Consider the following 19,920-nt stretch of genomic DNA (forward strand, 5'->3'; position numbering starts at 1 on the left):
ATGTTATTAACTCAGAACACAAGGGGTGGGGGGAGGTAAGCAAGAGACAAACCTGCAGGAATGTGGGTTGTTACTATGTAATGTCTGTGGGAATGTTGAAGTTGATGAGTTTAATTTAGTGGAGAGAGGAGGGTCCAGGATGGATTGGGAAGGACGGGGTGGGGGTGGGGTAAAGAATGAGAGAAGAGAGAAGGGGCTGGGAGCAGAGATTAAGGGCTGGAGAGGGGCATAAAGGATGAACAGGGGTAGAGGCTGAACACTGTTAGACAGACATTAGGTGTCAGAGTCATAAAGAGGGGACAGAGTTTGGGCGGCAGGGTTTTTAAGAGATGGGGGGAGTAAATAGATTCCTTGAGGAGACAAGGGATTGGGGTCAGTTTTTTTATGGGATCAGAGGTTTAGTTGGTATTTTGAAAGTGTGTCAGGTGGGTGTATGTATTGAGGTGAGTGGGGATAGGGACCACTTTGTTAGATTCTGGGTATTTTTGTTTTATATTTTGTTGGTGTCGGGTGTAGTTTGGGTACTAGTAAGGAGAGGGGTAGTAATTTAGATATTTAGTGTTACCACAGGTATGGTACAATGTGTGTGTGTGTGTTTTCAGTGTTGAGGAAAAGAGGAAAGAAAAAGGTGGTGATGTGGTAACAGTAGTAGTAGTAATAGTAGTACTAGTAGTAGTAGTAGTAACCATAGAAATATGGCAGTGGTAGCAGCAGTAAACATACAATAGTCAATAGTCGTTATAGTGGTGGTGGTGGTGGTAGCAGCAGTAATAATAGTACGAACAGTAGTAGTACCACACTTGTAGCAGTTAAGCAGTAGTAGTAGTAGTAGTATAGAAGTAGTACCATCACCAACAGCCTTGCAGTAGTACTACCACCACAGTAACAGTAGTAGGAGTAGTAGTAAGAGCAGTAGTAGTATCACCCTATTAACAGTTGTACAATAGTATTAGCAGTAACAGTAGTAGTAGTAGTAGTAGTAGTAGTAGTAGTAGTAGTAGACACAGTACTAACATAGTAGTAGTAGTAGTAGTAGACACAATACTAACATAGTAGTTGTAGTAGTAGACACAGTACTAACATAGTAGTAGTAGTAGTAGCAGTGACATCAAATCAATTAAATCTGATACAAAAGTTTCAATCAAAGAAGCAGAGAGCATGGAGTGGGGGGGAGGTAATTGGTTGAGAGAATGTGTGTGTGTGTGTGTGTGGTGTGTGTGTGTGTATCTGTGTGTGTCACAGATGTGTGCATGTGTGTAAGAGATCTATGTTGCGCATCAAAGAATGGATGTGTTGTGTGTGTGTGTGTAATGAGGAAATGTTTGCTGAGCAGAAGCTGCCCCCCAGGAGCAAGGCAACAACAACAACAGCAGCAGCAGCAGTAGCAGCAGCAACCATCCATCCATCCTCTGATGCATTGTCCATCCAACAAGAGAGTGTCCAGTCAGCAGCAGAAGTCACTCTGTTAGTCATCATCAGGTGTCCCCACCCGCGGAACCCAGCTGGACCCACTGGTGCCCATTGAGGACTTGAAGATCTTTAGGACCTAAGGATCTTTACAAAATCTGAAACACAAGAAAAAAATCAGGGTCATTTAATGTCTGAATCTGAATAACAACAACAATAACAATAATAATAATAATAATAATTTAACTTTATTTCTATCAAAAAAAAAAAATGAACGAACTAGTGAGTTTAGTTTAATGGCCTACCAATGTATACAATGAGTTTCTTTGCCCTAGGAGTCTGGAAGACACTCGGCAAGAAATGGAAGCAAATTTGAAAGAAGAAGAAAAACCCATAAATAATAATAATAATCCTTTCTACGAAATGCACAAGGCCTGAAATTTTGGGGGAGGAGGGGATTAAGTTGATTACATCGACCCCAGTGCTCAACTGGTACTTATTTTATCGCCCCTCAATTGATGAAAGGCAAAGTCAACAACATCGACAGAATTTGAACTCAGAACATAAAGACAAGTGAAATGCTTCAAAGCATCTTGCACAGTCTGCTGACCATTCTCCCATTTTGCAGCTCTAACGACAATAATAATAATAATAATAACAACAATAATAATAATTATTGTTGTTATTATTATTATTATTATTATTATTATTATTATTTCAAATTTTTGCCACAAGGGAAGCTTGGGGGAGGTGAGGGTGAGTACTGAATTTATCGACCCTGAAAGGATGAAAGGCAAAGTCGACCTCAGCGGAATTTTGAACTCAGAACGTAGCAGCAGACGAAGTACCTAGACAGACGAAATACTGCTTAGCATTTCGCCTGGAGTGCTAACGTTTCTTATCTCTTTATTGCCCACAAGGGGCTACCCATAGAGGGGACAAACAAGGACAGATAAAGTCGTTTATATCAACCCCAGTGCGTAACTGGTACTTATTTAATCAACCCAGAAAGGATGAAAGGCAAAGTCAACCTCGGCGGAATTTGAACTCAGAACGTAGCGGCAGACGAAGTACCGCTAAGCATTTCGCCCGGCGTGCTAACGTTTCTGCCACTTCACCGCCTTCAATAACAACAACAACATTTCTAAAGGATCAAGTTGATACTGAAATCTAAGCTAAACTCTGGAGATATTGTGAAGAGAATAAATTGAAGGGCTGCAGCAGCAGTTGTGAGATATGTGGCAGGGGTTTTGAATTTGGAACAAAGAGGAACTGTAAGATAATGATTGGAAACCTCAGAAAATAAGGGACGATGTACAAGGGGACGAATAAGTGAAGGGAAGAAAAATTGAGTTTAAAAAATGGTTTTGAAAACATTCATCAAGGGAGATAATCCTAGCAAACCCCAGTGTGTAATCAAGGGGAATAACTCTGGCTTATAACAATTATTGAAAAAAAGGAACAGGTGATTAGGGGTTATTATGTGGTCCTTCAGCTTTTGAACATTTCAGACACGGGAGGTTATATTTAATATTGCAGTACAGTTCACATGCAAAATAAAAATTTAGAAATAAATATTTTATAATTTAAAAATTTAGAAAAACAGAAAAACTATAGCTTGTGTTATTTTATGAATCAAAACTTGTTTTAAACCACAACTTTGATATGGATTCTTTAAATACTTCAACTAAACTTTTTTTAAAACAACACAAAACCCACCTACCTTTGCAGTATACTGTTTGACAAATAATGAGATACACTGTGTGTGTGTGTGTATAGAGAGAGAGAGAGAGAGAGAGAGGGGGGGGAGTAGTCTAAAGGAATGAGTGGTTTTCATCATCACGATAGTTTTAACGTCCACTTTTCCATACTTGGACAGAATTTACTGAGGCAATTTTTCTCAAGGCTGGAATACAGTGACCTCGACAGGATTGGAACACAGAATATAAATGGTTGGAACAAATAGCAAAATACAGTTTGTACAACATTTTAATGCTGCTGCTTCTCTGGCACCAGAAGAAGGGATCCTACCTGAGCAGAACCTCGGAGAACAGTACAGACAGGAGACAAAGAATCCATAATTTATTTACAGGTTACTGTTATAGAAAGCTGAGCATCAAAATAGTTTCTATAAATGATACGCAAGATCCACGGAGGTGTTGAGGTGGGTTTTAATCCCTTAGGCATTCTGATTATTCTGTCAAATGTAATGCATATTTATTCCCATTGTCTTCAATTAATCATGCATTATCTCTTAGCTTCAAGACTTCAATGATATGATTCTTTATATTTACTATAATATACCAGTGCTGCCTTAACTGGCATCTATGCTGGTGGCACATAAAAGTACCATTCAAATGTGGTAGGTGCCAACCCCCTCTCACTCCTGAGCCGGTGGCATGTAAAAAGCACCTACTACACTCTCTTGGGGTGGTTGGCGTTAGGAAGGGCATCCAGCTGTAGAAACACTGCCAGATCAAGACTGGAGCCTGGTGCAGCCATCTGGTTCGCCAGACCACCAGTCGAACCATCCAACCCATGCTAGCATGGAAAATGGACGTTAAAGGCTAATGATATTGCTGAGTAGGTGTGAGATGTTGGATCTGGCCAGTTTGAATATAAGGGAGGCAGAATATTTTGGCTGGATATGGCCAGTTTATATAATAAAGGGTTAAACCTGGTGACAGACTAAGACTACAGCCCCCAAAACAGGTACAGTTCAAACGGGTCTCTACACAGTATCAACCTACCCAATTTCATTCACGAGCATGATCGTTACCTGTGTCGCCTTACTGGCACTTGTGCTGGTGGCACATGAAAAGACATTGCCAGTGCCACTGGACTGGCTCCTGTGCAGGTGGCACATAAAAAGCACCATTTGAGCATGGCCGTTGCCAGTACCACCTGACTGACCCTCATGCCAGTGGCACGTAAAAGCACCCACTACACTCTCGGAATGGTTGGCGTTAGGAAGGGCATCCAGCTGTAGAAACTCTGCCAGATCAGATTGGAGTCTGGTGCAGCCATCTGGTTCGCCAGTCCTCAGTCAAATTGTCCAACCCATGCTAGCATGGAAAGTGGACATTAAACAATGATGATAATGGAGGTTTGGGTTAACCATGAGCTATAATGTAAGAGATACCTGTCCAACAATGGGACTGAACATTGAACCAAATGCTTACGAAAGACTTCTTAACCAACAGATACTCACCATCATAGTTGACTCTTCCGTCAGCTGTAATCTCAGCTTCCCTTATCATTTCATCAACTTCCTCATCAGAGAGTTTCTCGCCAAGGTTTGTCAACACGTGACGCAGCTCAGCACAAGAGATGTACCCATTGCCATCTTTGTCGAACACACGGAAGGCTTCTTTCAGCTCATCGTCCGTGTCCTGGGTGATGTGCTGCTTGGAAATGATGCTCACCACATCCTGATCGGTGAGTTTACGATTTCCTGAAAGCGACAAATACACATTGAAACACTGAACTCATCTGAATGTCAGCTAACACACAAACCAATCACGAAATTAGCATGTTGATAGACCTGTACATATATATATACACACTGTTTCAGAATATACATCTTCACTTACTACATATATATACTTGTTTTATTTATATTTCCTGAGCGCCATACTAATACAATTGTTTGTTTGTATTCCACCTGCCTTCGTCTTTTGTTTATTTCCGTAAACCTGCCGTCGTCTTTTGTCTATTTTCATAAAGCTTACCGTTATATATTATATACATACGCACACACACACAAATACAAATGTACACACACACATATATACATAAATACATACATACGTACACACACATATACATATGTATACACACACATACAAATACATGCATACGTAAACACACACATATACATAAGTACATACATAAGTACACACACACACATATATACATACATACATACGTTCACACACACATAAATACACACATACATACCAGTTAATATAAACACACACATCCTTCTGATCAGGTTATATACACAGTAATCAGCCCAGACCATTGCATACTTTGAATGAAAAGGTTAGTGAGGGTATGGCTGGAATGTCTTTGATCTGGGGTCTTCTAGACAAGGGTTGACCTGCAGCTAACCAAAATCACCTCCACAAACCCAAACCCAACGTAAGAGCCAATGAGAGATTTCCATCGTGTCTCATCCTGCTAAACTCAGCAGCTGAATCTCCATCTTAGTAAACAAAGGACACACATCATATGAAGGGCAGGATAATCCCCAGTGGGACTCCTTTGATCTTAGACCTGCTGAAACAGGGCTGACCTGGGGCTAAAGAACACCAAGTAAAGACACACCGGATAACGTAGCTCTAGATACATTATATGAGAATAAATGACAAGATGGGCATGGCTGGACTACCTCTGGTCACAGATCTTCTAAAGCAGGGTTCTCCGGGAAATAAAGGACACCAATATCAGCAAAATATCCCTGCATAATGACCCTTTAGGGTTTTCTTCAATGTTTCATAATTTAACCTTTATGACATGGTTATTTACCAACAACTGACAAGAGTCGGTAGAGCATCAGGCAGAAAGCTTTGTGATATTTGGTGTTTATTCTGAATGTCTGCATTCTGAGTTCAAATTCCAAAAGGACCAATTTTAACTTTCTTCTTTTGGGGGGGTCAATAAAGAAGAAAAGAACCAATCTCTGATAAGGGCTTGGTGAAACTGTAAACATGTTGAGTAAAAACCTTGTGGTAGTTGTCCAGGTTCTTTGTATTGTGAGTTCAAATTCCACCATGGCCTACCTGGGTGATAGGTTTAATCCATCACATAGTTTAACACCACCACCACCACCACCAGGCAACTTGGAATCATTAGCACAGACCCCTGTTGTTGCAAACATTTAGGCAAGGTTTCCAGTTTCAGGGTATGTTTGTGTTCCCTCCTTCTCACCAGTCTTGAAGGCCTAATAATGGCTCAAGGGCCCTGTTTTCCCTCCTAACTAAAAGGAAAAACATTTCTTCCATCAAGTCAGAGTTAATCTATTTTTTGTTTAAAATCTTTACATAAACAAAAAAGCAAACAAAATTAAAAATGTGAATTCTATGCATCTTTCTTCTTATAATTCCTGAATTTCAATTTAAAATTTATAATCCAACTTCAAATTATCTCCCTTGTAACAGGTGTCACCACTAGATCAGGAATTCTCAACCAGTTTTTATCAATGGACCCTTTTGTTTGCTATTCTATCCCAGCAGACCCTCATAGGCATTCAATGTTGAAAAACTAGTTTTAAAGAAACTTCTTTCAAAAATTCCTATTTTGTTTTTCTCACCCATTAACTTGTGTTGGTTGAATTATGTAAAATGTGAGAAAGAAACCTGGCTGATTCTTGCAATAAATACCAATACAAACATTGAAGGCAGGGGTTCTTATTTTATTCTGGTGGACCCCAATAGCCATTCGTTGTTTAAAACCTAGTTTTATGGGAACTTCCTTCAAATTCCTCTTTTGGTTTTCACACATTAACTTGTGTAGGTTGAACTATGGAAAATATTAGAGAAAGAGACCCAGCAAGACATACCAATACATACATCAAAAGCAAAATTTTTTCAGGGGCCCTCATATACTATTTTGTTGTGTGGACCCCCAGAAATTATTGCATTAGAGGGATCATGTGTGTTTTAATAACTTCAAATTCAGAAAATCTTTTTTCAAAATATTGTCGCTGCAGCAATAAATTTCTCTAAAATGTCTACAGCAGCCAAATCTGCATCAGATCGTATCTTACCATCTTCAAAAAGAGGAAGGACATCTTGGGGAAAATAATCCAAAATATTGAATAGACAAAAAGACAACAGTGCCAAGTCTGGAACCTATCTGACTAGGGATCTGCTCAGCCAGGCCAACCTGGGGTTAAATAACAACAACAACAACAACAACAACAGACAAGAAATCAAATAAGGAATCCTTCGTTACCTACCACTGCTATCAATGGCGTCTCGAATATTTTTCACTTCAGCTTCTGTAGGACTGTAACCGATCGCTCGCATCACGGTTCCAATGTCTTGTGAGAAGATACAGCTGTCTCCATCTTTGGCAAACACAACACATGCCTCTCGGCACACTAGAAAGAGTAGCACATTGGTAGACTCAGTCATGACATATATGTGTGTGTGTGTATCATCATCATCATCATCATCATCATCATTTAGCGTCATATATATATATACATATATATATATATATATATATATAGAGAGAGAGAGAGAGAGACGAGGAGAGGGAGAGAGAAAGATATAGATACACACACAAATATGCACATATACATACATACATACAAATATGCATATACATACATATATATACACATGCATACATGAATACAGACATACATACATATACATATATATATACATATACACTCAACCTCACCACTCCAAGCTGCCCTTGTGGCAAAAATTTGAAATCAATATCATTATGATTGTTGTTATTATTATTATTATTATTATTATTGAGTGAGAGAGCAGTGCATGCCATCAAAGTGATACTGGGGTAAAATATACGAGGCCCAGTATACCCGTCTGATAAGGGTACACTAGGCACATGCATCACAACCATATGTCCACGACATGGTGATCTCATATCAAGATAAACAGTGCATGACCTTGCAGGTGGGGCCCAGTTAGAATTTTCTTCAGGTTGAGTAGCCCATCCCACTCAAAAGTTCCCCGAATAAGGGTTGTTTAAGGATGTTGAAAGAACCACCCATGTTTCCAGAGGTGAATTATTCAAACCTCAAAGTATCCCTCTCAACACATGGCTTATTATTATTATTATTATTATTATTATTATTATTATTATTCAGGCCACGAGCTTCAGAGGCATTAGAAGGTCAGGCTAAATACTTAGCAGCATTTCACCCATCTTTCTGTACTGAGTTCAAATTCTGCCAAGGTCAACTTCACCTTCCGTCCATCTGGGGTTAATAAAATAAATACCAGTTGAACACAGGGGTCAATTTAATCAACTTACCCCCTCCCTCAAAACTGCTCCCCTTGTGCCAAAATTTGAAACCATTATTATCACTACTACTACTACCACCACCAACACTACTACCACCACTATTACTACTACTACTACTACCACCACCACCGCCAACACTACTACACATCAACACATATGTTGTTATCTCACTGCAGGTAAAAAGGAGGGGGTGTGGATATGCTCAAACTGGAAACCTGGTCCCAACACTTCCACTAAAACTGTCTGAAGGGCCAGGTGGTGCTGTTAAACCACCCATAAAACACACACAGCTCACCTCTTTACACTCTGTGTACCCAGGTGACCCATTTACAATATGTACCCAGCTGTCAGCTCCAGATTATGCACAGTCGATATTGACAGGAGAGACAGTAGGTCGTGTAGACTTCAAAGAAATGAACTGATGTATTCATTGCCAGGACTGTTGTAGTGGTGTTTGAGTGGTGGTCATGTTGGGAGTGGGGTTTCAGTACACAAACATGAAGGACCAGAACTGACTTGGGGTTAAACATCTAGTATGTGTGTGCATGTACATGAACACACACACATATATATGTACACACACACACACACATACACACAAGTATATATTCACATAATATATATATATATATATATATATATTCTTTTAGTCGTTTATTTCTTTCAGTCATTTGACTGCAGCCATGCTGGAGCACCGCCTTTAATCAAACAAATCAACTCCAGGACTTATTCTTTGTAAGCCTAGTACTTATTCTGTTGGACTCTTTTGCCGAACTGCTAAGTTACAGGGACATAAACACACCAACATCAATTGTCAAGCGATGGTGGGGGGGTCAAACACAGACACACACACACACATATATATATATACGACAGGCTTCTTTCAGTTTCTGTCTACTAAATCCACACACAAGGCCCTGTTTCATCTACTCCGCATTTCGAAAATGCGGAGTAGATGAAACAGCGACAACTGATGAAGGGGAATATTCTTTATGTTGTATGTCTCGTTTCTCTGTTTTTTTCGTTGTTTTAAAAAAAGTTCCTTTCTATGTTTTTGTTTTTATGTTTTCGTTTCTCATTGTGTTCAACGTTTTTTTTTTATGTCCTGTACCCATATATGCATGTATATATGCATGTAGAGGTAGGTACGTACATATATTTATATATTATTTATATTATTATATGTATATATGTGTGTGTGTGTGTGTGTGTGTATAAGTGTGCATGTGTGTATCTGTCACCCCACCATCACTTGACAACCTATGTTGGTGTGTTTGCATCCCCATAACTTAGCAGTTCAGCAAAAGATCGATAGAATAAGTACTAGGCTTTAAAAAAATAAGTTTTGGGGTCAGTTTGTTCGACTAAAGGCAGTACTCCAGCATGGCCGCAGTCAAACGACTGAAAAAAATACAAGTAAATATATATATGTATACATATATATATATACACATGTATCCATATACTGTCCTACCCTGAGGTTGATCCTTCTCTTCCATACATATTCTCTCTCTCTCTCCTGGAAGAAAAGGAGTTTTGATCAGACCTAGAGAGGGATGGGCACCACCAGGTTTGACAGTGTCTAAATTAAGTTGGGCATCATGAAAGTATCGCTATCACCCCACCCAGCAACTGAGGGTCCAGGGAAGAGAGCAGCAAGGTTAGGGTTGGAGGTGAAGGTTAGGGTTAACAAGCAGCATCAGAGCTTAATATAAGGGTTAGCTTTGAGGTTAGGGTTCATATAAGAATAAGGGTAATTTTCAAAGACAGATGAATAAATTTGATAAAAACTCACAGTCCATCTTTTCCCGATTCATTCTTGTTGCAGCCTGAAATGAGAGAAAAATTGAGCAAAATTCAGATTTTACAGAAACAATATATATACCTTGGGTTTATATACACATCAGACCCACCCATCCAAAGTACCTTGGATTGCAGAATGACCTGCTGTGCTTACCTTGGATCGTAGGGTGACCTGCTGTGCTTGAGGAGACCTATTGAGTTAAGTACATCAACATCAAAATAAAAATCAAATAAAAATTGTAGTTGTGATACCTGTGCCGGTGGCATGTAAAAAGCACCATCCGAACGTGGATGATGCCAGCGCTGCCTTGACTGGCTTCTGTGCCGGTGGCACGTAAAAAGCTCCAAATGATCGTAGCTGCTGCCAGCCTCCCCTGGCACCTGTGGTGGTGGCACGTAAAAAGCACCCACTACACTCACGGAGTGGTTGGCGTTAGGAAGGGCATCCAGCTGTAGAAACAATACCAGATCAGACTGGAGCCTGGTGCAACCTCGTGGCTTTCTAGACCCTGGTCGAACCGTCCAACCAGTGCTAGCATGGAGAACGGACGTTAAACGATGATGATGATCATCATCAGACCTTTGACTTAATAAACAATACATAAATATTAGGTTTATATATGTACATATATTCTGTAGGTTTCTCCATTTCCCCTCACATATCCACCTACCTGCACCCAATATGCCCCTGTTCAGTCCCTCCCCCCACAACCTCTAGCTCCCACTTTCCTTTAAAAATCATGTAAGCTCACTCACCTACCCACCCTCTCCCATCTCCAGACCCCTTCTCTATATACATCCGCACCCCTTGTAACCTGGGTGTATGGCCACATCTTCACCATCTTTCTCTCCCTTCTCTATCTGAGGAAGCCATGTCCCTCTTCTAAGGCAACACCCATTTTCTGTCCCTCAAGACTACGCGGTTGAGGGGTCTTCTCCTGCAAGCTATTTGGTTATCTCACTAGTGCTGAAGCCACGTAAAAAGCCACCCAGTCCACACTCTATAAAGAAGGGTTACGGTTAGGAAGGGCTTCCAGCCATATAAAAACAGCATGGAAGCTGGTCAAGGTGGCACTGACATCGGCCACGTTCGAATGGTGCTTTTTATGTGCTGCCGGCACAGGGGGACCACAGCTACAATTTCCATTTGATTGTGATTTGATTTGTTCTTGATGTACTTGACTCAATAGGTCTCCTCAAGCAGGGTATGTTGCCCCACGATCGGGCTGACCAAAAGTCATCTGAGTGGATCTGGTAGACGGAAACTGAAAGAATCCCATCGTACAAATATATGTGTGTGTGTGTGTGTGTGTGTGTGTGTGTGTGTTTGTCCTCTACCATTACGTAACAACCAGTATTGTGGTGGTTAATCTCCATGACTTATCAGTTCAACAAAGGAGACCAACAGAATGAGTACCAGGCTTTCAAACAAAACTAAAAAAAAAATGGAAAAAAAGTATTGGGGGTCGGATCATGTGACTAAAACTTCTTCGAGGCACTGCCCCAGCATGGCCACAATCCAATGACAGAAACAAGTAAAAACAAATAAAAAAAAAAGAACACTTCCTGGTTGGTACTATGTACTATGTACCACGTAGTACCTCTATAAATAAGGCCACTATTATTTCTCTGTACTAGTTGTACTACTATAACCAGTTTATGGAATAGTTATGTAAACATTAGAATATAATTTCTAAGCAAGAATAAAACCCTGACCGCATACTTTCAGTTTTGAGTGTCCCAAATACTTCTATCAAAATTTGAAGGACCAAATAATTATTGAGGTCGAATATATCCCACTGATTAATTATTGTAACGAGGGGTGGTGGGAAGAGCTGTGTGGAATGCAGCAAACCTACTTGCTCTGTGTGTATGTGTGTGTGTGTGTGTGTATAATGCGCACACACTCATATACACACACTCATATACACACTCATATATACACACACACACACACTCATACACACTCATATACACACACACACACTCATACACACACTCATATACACACACACTCATACACACACTCATACACACACTCATACACACACACTCATACACACACTCATACACTCATACACACACTCATATACACACACACACACACTCATACACACACTCATATACACCACACACACACTCATACACACACTCATATACACACACACTCATACACACACTCATACACCACTCATACACACACACTCATACACACACACACACACTCATACACACACTCATACACACACTCATACACACACTCATACACACACTCATACACACACACTCATACACACACACACACTCATACACACACTCATACACACACTCATACACACACACACACACTCATACACACACTCATACACACACTCATACACACACACACACACTCATACACACACTCATACACACACTCATACACACACTCAAAATACACACACACACTCATACACACACACACACACTCATACACACACTCATACACACACTCATACACACACTCAAAATACACACACACACTCATACACACACATGTATATGGGAGACGGGGGGGGTGAATTCAGATTTGTGGGAGGGAGCATAAGCTATATCATTGTGTAGTGTGTGAACAGGGGGAAAGGGAGCAGTTAGAGGAGTGGGGTAGAATATGCATGTGTATGGTGATGGTGGTGGTGGAGGGCACCAGTAGCCATACCTGCCCTCACCTGCCTAACTACCTGCTCTTCTCTTCTCAAATCTAATCTCTCAGCTATTTCCTACTTTAGCCTCACTCTACCAACTGACATCCTGTTCCCAATACTGCCGCCACCACCACCACCGCCCTCTCCACTCTACTGGTTTCTACACCACCAACACCACCACAACCTGTGCAGCAACTTCACTGCTACCACCCCCTCCATTATCAGCACCACACACACAAACACACATACATACAAATACGCACTTCACTGGGAGAGGCAGAAGTACTATTAAGGGTGATAGTAGAAGTAGTAGAGGTGAAGGAAGTGATAATAATGATAATAATGGTTTCAAATTTTGCCACAAGGGCAGCAGTTTCAGGGGAGGGGATGAGTCGATTACATCAACCCCAGTGTTCAACTGGTACTTATTTTATCGACCACAAAAGGATGAAAAGCAAAGTCGACCTCGGCGGAATTTGAACTCCGAATGTAGAGGCAGACGAAATACCTATTTCTTTACTACCCACAAGGGGTTAAACACAGAGAGGACAAACAAGGACAGACAAACGGATTAAGTCGATTATATCGACCTCGGTGCATAACTGGTACTTATTTTATCGACCCCGAAATGATGAAAGGCAAAGTCAACCTCGGCGGAATTTGAACTCACAACGTAACGGCAAACGAAACACTGCTAAGCATTTCGTCCAGCATGCTCCAACAGTCTCTGTCAGTTGGCCACCTTGAGCTGTCAGAAGATCCTCTAATGAAGCTTGTGTACCAGCATGATAAAGTAAAGAAGTTCTACTCAGTGTACAAAGAATCTGTAGAGTTTAAGAAACAACTGATGACGGAGGAACCTAGGATGGAGGTGAGTGAGAAAGTAACCCAGTTTGCTAAAAGAGTTAAGGAAGAGATGAAAAAAACAAGCCCAGTAGAAGAGCAAAGAAGAATGGCAGGAAAAACCGATGCAAGGACGATACTCATGTAAAGTGAACAAACCAGATATAGAAAAACGAGACACTCATGTATGGATGAAGAGCTTAGGGCTGAAGGCTGAAACCAAAGGTTTTATCATAGCAGCACAAGATCAAAGCCTGGCAACCAGGGCTTACCACAACAAAATAATGAACGATGGCACTGACCCGAAATGCAGAATGTGTCATGAACAGGATGAAACAGTGGACCACATCTTAACTGGATGCACAGTGCTTGCAAAAACTGAATATATTCATAGACACGATAGAGTAGCGCAATATATCCATTGGAAGATATGTAAACACTACCAGCTTCCAACTTCAGAAAGATGGTGCCAGCATAAACCTGAAACTGTGACTGGAAAAGATGATGTAACAGTACTCTGGGAATGCCAATGAACACTGATAAAGAAATCAAGGCAAACAGGCCGGACATAATCATCAAAGATAGGAAGAATAAGAAATGCTTAATGATAGATGTGACAGTACCATCAAAGAGAAACGTGTCCATTAAAGAAGTTGAGAAGTTATTTAAGTACAAAGACCTAGAAATAGAAGTGACCAAGATGTAGGGAATGAAAAGCAGCACAGCACCAGTGGGGATTGGAGCGTTAGGGCTAATTAAAAAGGGCCTTGATAAGCAGCTCAACAAACTCCCTTGCAGTGTTGACGTGGGAGAACTCCAGAAAATAGTGTTACAAGGCTCCACACGCATTTTACGCTGTGTACTCTCCATGAGATGAGGACCTGCTGTGATCCTAAGGTCAAGGGATGACCCTGGTTCAGCAGAAGACAATGGACCATATTTCATTTTTTTTAAAATACTAATAATAATAATAATAATAATAATAATAATAATGATAATAATAATATTTTCAACTCTAGGCACAAGGCCTGAAATTTGGGGAGAGTAGGAATAGTGAATCAATTACATTGACCCCAGTATTTGACTGTTACTTATTTCATTGACCCCAAAAGGATGGAAGGTGAAGCTGAACTCAGCCGCATTTGAACTCCAAATATCAAGACAGACCAAAGTGCCACCAAGTATTTTTCCCAGCACCAAAATGGTTCTCTCTCCCTCTTTGGTCAGTCAAATAAATATTAAGTGCCCTCTACACTAACACCTACCTATCTCCCCCCTCACCTCCCCACTTCTGGCTTCCCTCCTGTCATCATTCCTGCCTCTACTCCTTAAGGTACCAAGGGCCCTTCACGTTTCCTTTTACTTAGTGTACAGTAAAGTGGTTGGCAAGCGAGCAGAGAGAGAGTGTAGGGCTGTGAAGTCCATCTGGTCCTGCTCCCACACTGATTGCCTATTCGGCCCCTTTAGTGAGGATAGCACCAGGAGGAGGAAATACACTGGAAAATATGGAGTGGTTGGGGTCTAGGAAGGGGCATTATATGCTGTAGAAACCAAAACAAAATGATACACACGAGTCAACCCAAGTTCTTATTTTCCCTTCTACAAAGCTTGTTACTTATTCCATTAGTCTCTTTTGCTGAACTACTAAGTAACAGGGCTGTAAATGACACTGACACTGATTGTCATGTGGTGGTGACAGACAAACACAGACACAAAGACACACACACACACACACGACTGGTTTCTTTCAGTTTCCATTGATCAAATCCACTGACAAGGTTTTGGTTGGCCCAAGGCTACAGTAGAAGACACTTGCCCAAGATGCCATGCAGAGGGACTGAACCCGGAACCATGCAACCACACAGCCATGCCTGCCCCCACCCCTCCCATATATATTTATGTTTGCTTTCCTTGACTTTGTGTGACAGTTGTAAACGATAATCCTTTTCTACTCTAGGCACAAGGCCTGAAATTTTGGGGAAAGGAGCCAGTTGATTAGAATGACCCCAGTACACAACTAGTACTTAATTTATCGACCCTGGAAGGATGAAAGGCAAAATCGACATCGGCGGAATTTGAACTCAGAACATAGCCGCAGACGAAATACCTATTTCTTTACTACCCACAAGGGGCTAAACACAGAGAGGACAAACAAGGACAGACAAACAGATTAAGTCGATTATATCGACTCCAGTGCGTAACTGGTACTTATTTAATCGACCCCAAAAGGATGAAAGGCAAAGTCGACCTAGGTGGAATTTGAACTCAGAATGTAAAGACAGTCAAAATACTGCTAAGCACTTCAGCTGGCGTGCTAACGTTTCTGCCAGATCACCGCCTTAAATGAATATCCCCATCATGCAAGCAGTATCCTTCACTTCCAGTTTTCCATGGAAACACGTCTGGTGATGGGGAAGCATTACCTTTCCTGGAAATAAGGGAGGGTTAGCGGCAGGAGGGGCAACTGGCTGTAGAAATCTGCCTCAACAAATCCTGTCCAACACATGAACGCATGGAAAAGTTGATGTTAAAACAATGACGATGACATATATACATGTACATACACACATTTCATAATCATCATCATTGAAAGTCCGTTTCCCATGCCGGAAAGGGGTTGGAGTGTTTGACAAGGGGCTGGGGAAGCCAGGGAGCTGCAGCAGGCCCCAGCTGTCTGTTTTGGTGTGGGTTTTAAGGCTGGATGCCCTTCCTAGCACCAAACACTTTATGTAGCACAATAATGAAAGCTTTTTTACATGACATGAGCACAGGTGCTTTTTATGTGGTGCCAACATGGGTCCTATTCATAACACTCAGACTATACACCTGTACACACATATATATATATGTATGCACGTATATAAAAATAGATATGTGTGTGTGTGTGTGTGTGTTTAAGCATAGTGAACTGAGCACATTTATGTCAAAGAGAAGACTTTGTATGATTGTAGAGTAACAAAGATCACCACAGAGGAAACTGCAAGTCACTGTGACGTATTGGATTTTCTTATGTCCACTGAATACACATACGGAAAAAGATTAATAGCTATGTGTGTCTACATGATTGTATATATATATATATATACACACACACATCAGTGTATTGATAGACAAGCAAGCTGGTGGAGAGATATTAATAGTTTGTTTTACAAAGACATATTGCTGTCTAAGTATATGTACGTGTGTATATGTAAATATATATATATATATATTGTTATTCTTTTACTTGTTTCAGTCATTTGACTGTGGCCATGCTGGAGCACTGCCTTTAGTCATACAAATCAACCCCAGGACTTATTCTTTGTAAGCCTAGTACTTATTCTATTGGTCTTTTTTGCTGAACCACTAAGTTACAGGAGCGTAAACACACAAACATTGGTTGGCAAGCGATGTTGGGGGGACAAACACACACAGACATACACACACACACACACACACACACACACACACATATATATATATATATATTATATATATATATATATATACGATGGGCTTCTTTCAGTTTCCGACTACCAAATCCACTCACAAGGCTATAGTAGAAGACACTTGCCCACTGCATGGCACCATGTGGTTCGTAAGCAAGCTACTTACCACACAGTCACTCCCGCACCTATATATATATATTTTAAATCGGTGTGCTTCAGCCCTAGGTTTCAGTTATGAACCTACAAATGCTAAAGTTGCAAGGAGCTGAATCACACTGTTTTAAATAATCATATCAGTAACTCTTACTAATAGTACCTTGGTTTTTGAACAACTCTGATCACAAATAAATTGTGCTTCGTATATATATATATCTATATATATATATATATATATATAGAGAGAGAGAGAGAGAGAGAGCGAGAGAGAGAGAGAGAGAGAGAGAGAAAGAGACAGAGAGAGATATACATATAATATTATATAATATATATATGTATATATAGGTAGATAGAGATAAAGCACGATTTATTCGTGATCAAAAAGTGGAGGTGCTACTGCATGTAGTATATATATATATATATATATATATATATATATATATATATATATGTATAGGAGAGAGAAAGATATATATATAATTGTACAGGGTACAATTATACTTAAGGGCGCAAAAAGTTGTTATGCCTTCATACGGAAAGGAGATGTCGAATTTGTCCAACCATTTTAAATGTCCACTCCAGGTGTGCATACAAGTTGGAAGCAGGAAAGTAGACTGACCAAAAATTCATAAAATATTTCAGCTATAAATAATAACAACAACAACAATAATAATAATAATAAAATAATAATAATAATAATAATAATAATAATAATAATAATAATAATAACTGAATTATTTTATGAATTTTTGGTCAGTCTACTTTCCTGCTTTCAACTCATATGTACACCTGGAGTGGACATTTAAAATGGTGGGACGAATTCAACATCTTCTTTCAGCATGTAGGCATAACAGATTTTTGTGCCCTTAAGTATAATTGTACCCTGTACAATCAAATATCTCTATAGATGTATTTTACCTAAAAGGGTTTTCATATGCTGGTCACTGATAAAATTCATTAATTTTAATGACTTTATCCTGTAATTGTGTTTATATATATTATAAACATATATATATACATGTATATATATGTGTGTGTGTGTCTGTCTGTCTACACACATATATATATATAATCATTCTTGGACAAGGATATTATTGACATTGATTTTGAAGTTTCAAACCACTTAAGCTGTATGTGCGTGTATACACACACACAAACACATAAAAAGTAGGGGAAAAGATAGATTCAAATGTGGGTGGATGAACAGACAGACCCACGGATACTGACACTTTAATATAGATATATATAAATATATATTTACGCACGAAGAGAAATAGATCCAGCTATAAATATCTATGGATACATATGTGTGTATATAAATATATATGTACACACACACACCTATAAAGATTTATATAAACACAAAGATTTACACATAGATAAGAGATAGTTACACACGTACACACACACACATATATATATACACACACACACACATATATATATATACACACACATACATTAAATACACACAAACAAAGACTGAGAAAGTTTGAGAAAATAAACAGAAAAGAAATAACAAACTTCAATATTCACCATTCTTTCAGTTGGTTTTCCTTGTGAAAGGTAAATAAGTGGAAATATATAAACTTGGATAATAAACACAACTAGTGCTACTACTATTACTAACAAACACTGTTGTTACTGCAACACCTTAACGAGAGAGAGTGACAATGAACAAGAACAGCAGGTAGGCTGGGCGTTGTCTAGCACTGTTGGTCTCACAGGGAAATAAGGTCAGCAACTGAAGGTATGAAGGAAAGTTTAATAAAGAAATACTACCACCACCACCACCACCACCACTGTCCTATTTCTCTCACACATACACACACAATCTTTTGTGAATGTGTGTGTGTGTGTGTGTGACCACACCTCTCTCTACTACAAAGGCGTAGAAAGACAGTGAGAAACAATGTGACCGCTGGATCTGCTAGAAATATGTCCCAACTATCACCTTTCTGTGTCAAATTAGGAAGAATGCAAAAGGACAAGGGAGTCCTAAATAGCCCCTTAATGAACCACATGGTTCCAGGTTCAGTCCCACTGCGTGGCACCTTGGGCAAGTGTCTTCTACTATAGCCTCGGGCCGACCAAAGCCTTGTGAGTGGATTTGGTAGACGGAAACTGAAAGAAGCCCGTCGTATATATGTATGTCTGTAATATGTTTGTGTGTCTGTGTTTGTTCCCCCAACATCACTTGACAACTGATGCTGTTCCCGTAACTTAGCGGTTTGGCAAAAGAGACCGATAGAATAAGTACTAGGCTTACAAAGAATAAGTCCTGGGGTCGATTTGCTCGACTAAAGGCGGTGCTCCAGCATGGCCACAGTCAAAAGAGTAAAAGAGAGTAACCATGGCTAAGTTGCCCATAAGTTGCCAGGTCAGCTGGAGCAAGGCTGGTCTTGTGATTTATTTAATGAAATGGTGAATTATTTAAAACGATGCGTTTGTTGTTGGTCAGGCTTGGATTATTGAAACGCAACAAGTTTATAAAATGTTTGGTTTTATTTATTAAATAAACACTGACTAAAGAAAGAGCACATTGGATTAATGTTGTCATGGATACACTGTGCCTGGATAATAGACAGCAATGT

At 39.9% G+C, this 19,920-nt stretch overlaps 1 protein-coding gene across 2 annotated transcripts in view; it reads right to left on the reverse strand.

The window, feature by feature from the left end:
* Nucleotides 1-508: 508 nt before the first annotated feature.
* LOC115217131 (calmodulin) overlaps nucleotides 509-19,920 on the reverse strand; it is a 28,166-nt gene continuing 8,754 nt past the window's right edge. The window contains exons 1-5 of one of the 2 annotated variants that reach the window (XM_029786738.2): nucleotides 18,863-19,072; nucleotides 10,208-10,241; nucleotides 7,370-7,513; nucleotides 4,619-4,861; nucleotides 509-1,565 (exon numbers count right to left, since the gene is read on the reverse strand). In XM_029786738.2, coding sequence (XP_029642598.1) covers nucleotides 1,540-1,565; nucleotides 4,619-4,861; nucleotides 7,370-7,513; nucleotides 10,208-10,241; nucleotides 18,863-18,865 — 450 coding nt within the window. In that variant the 5' untranslated portion in view covers nucleotides 18,866-19,072 and the 3' untranslated portion in view covers nucleotides 509-1,539. Of the gene's footprint in view, nucleotides 1,566-4,618; nucleotides 4,862-7,369; nucleotides 7,514-10,207; nucleotides 10,242-18,862; nucleotides 19,073-19,920 lie in introns of those variants that run through there. The other variant, XM_029786739.2, reaches the window with a different exon arrangement.

This window comes from Octopus sinensis, linkage group LG11 (genome assembly GCF_006345805.1).
Source record: "Octopus sinensis linkage group LG11, ASM634580v1, whole genome shotgun sequence".
Taxonomy (NCBI): domain Eukaryota; kingdom Metazoa; phylum Mollusca; class Cephalopoda; order Octopoda; family Octopodidae; genus Octopus; species Octopus sinensis.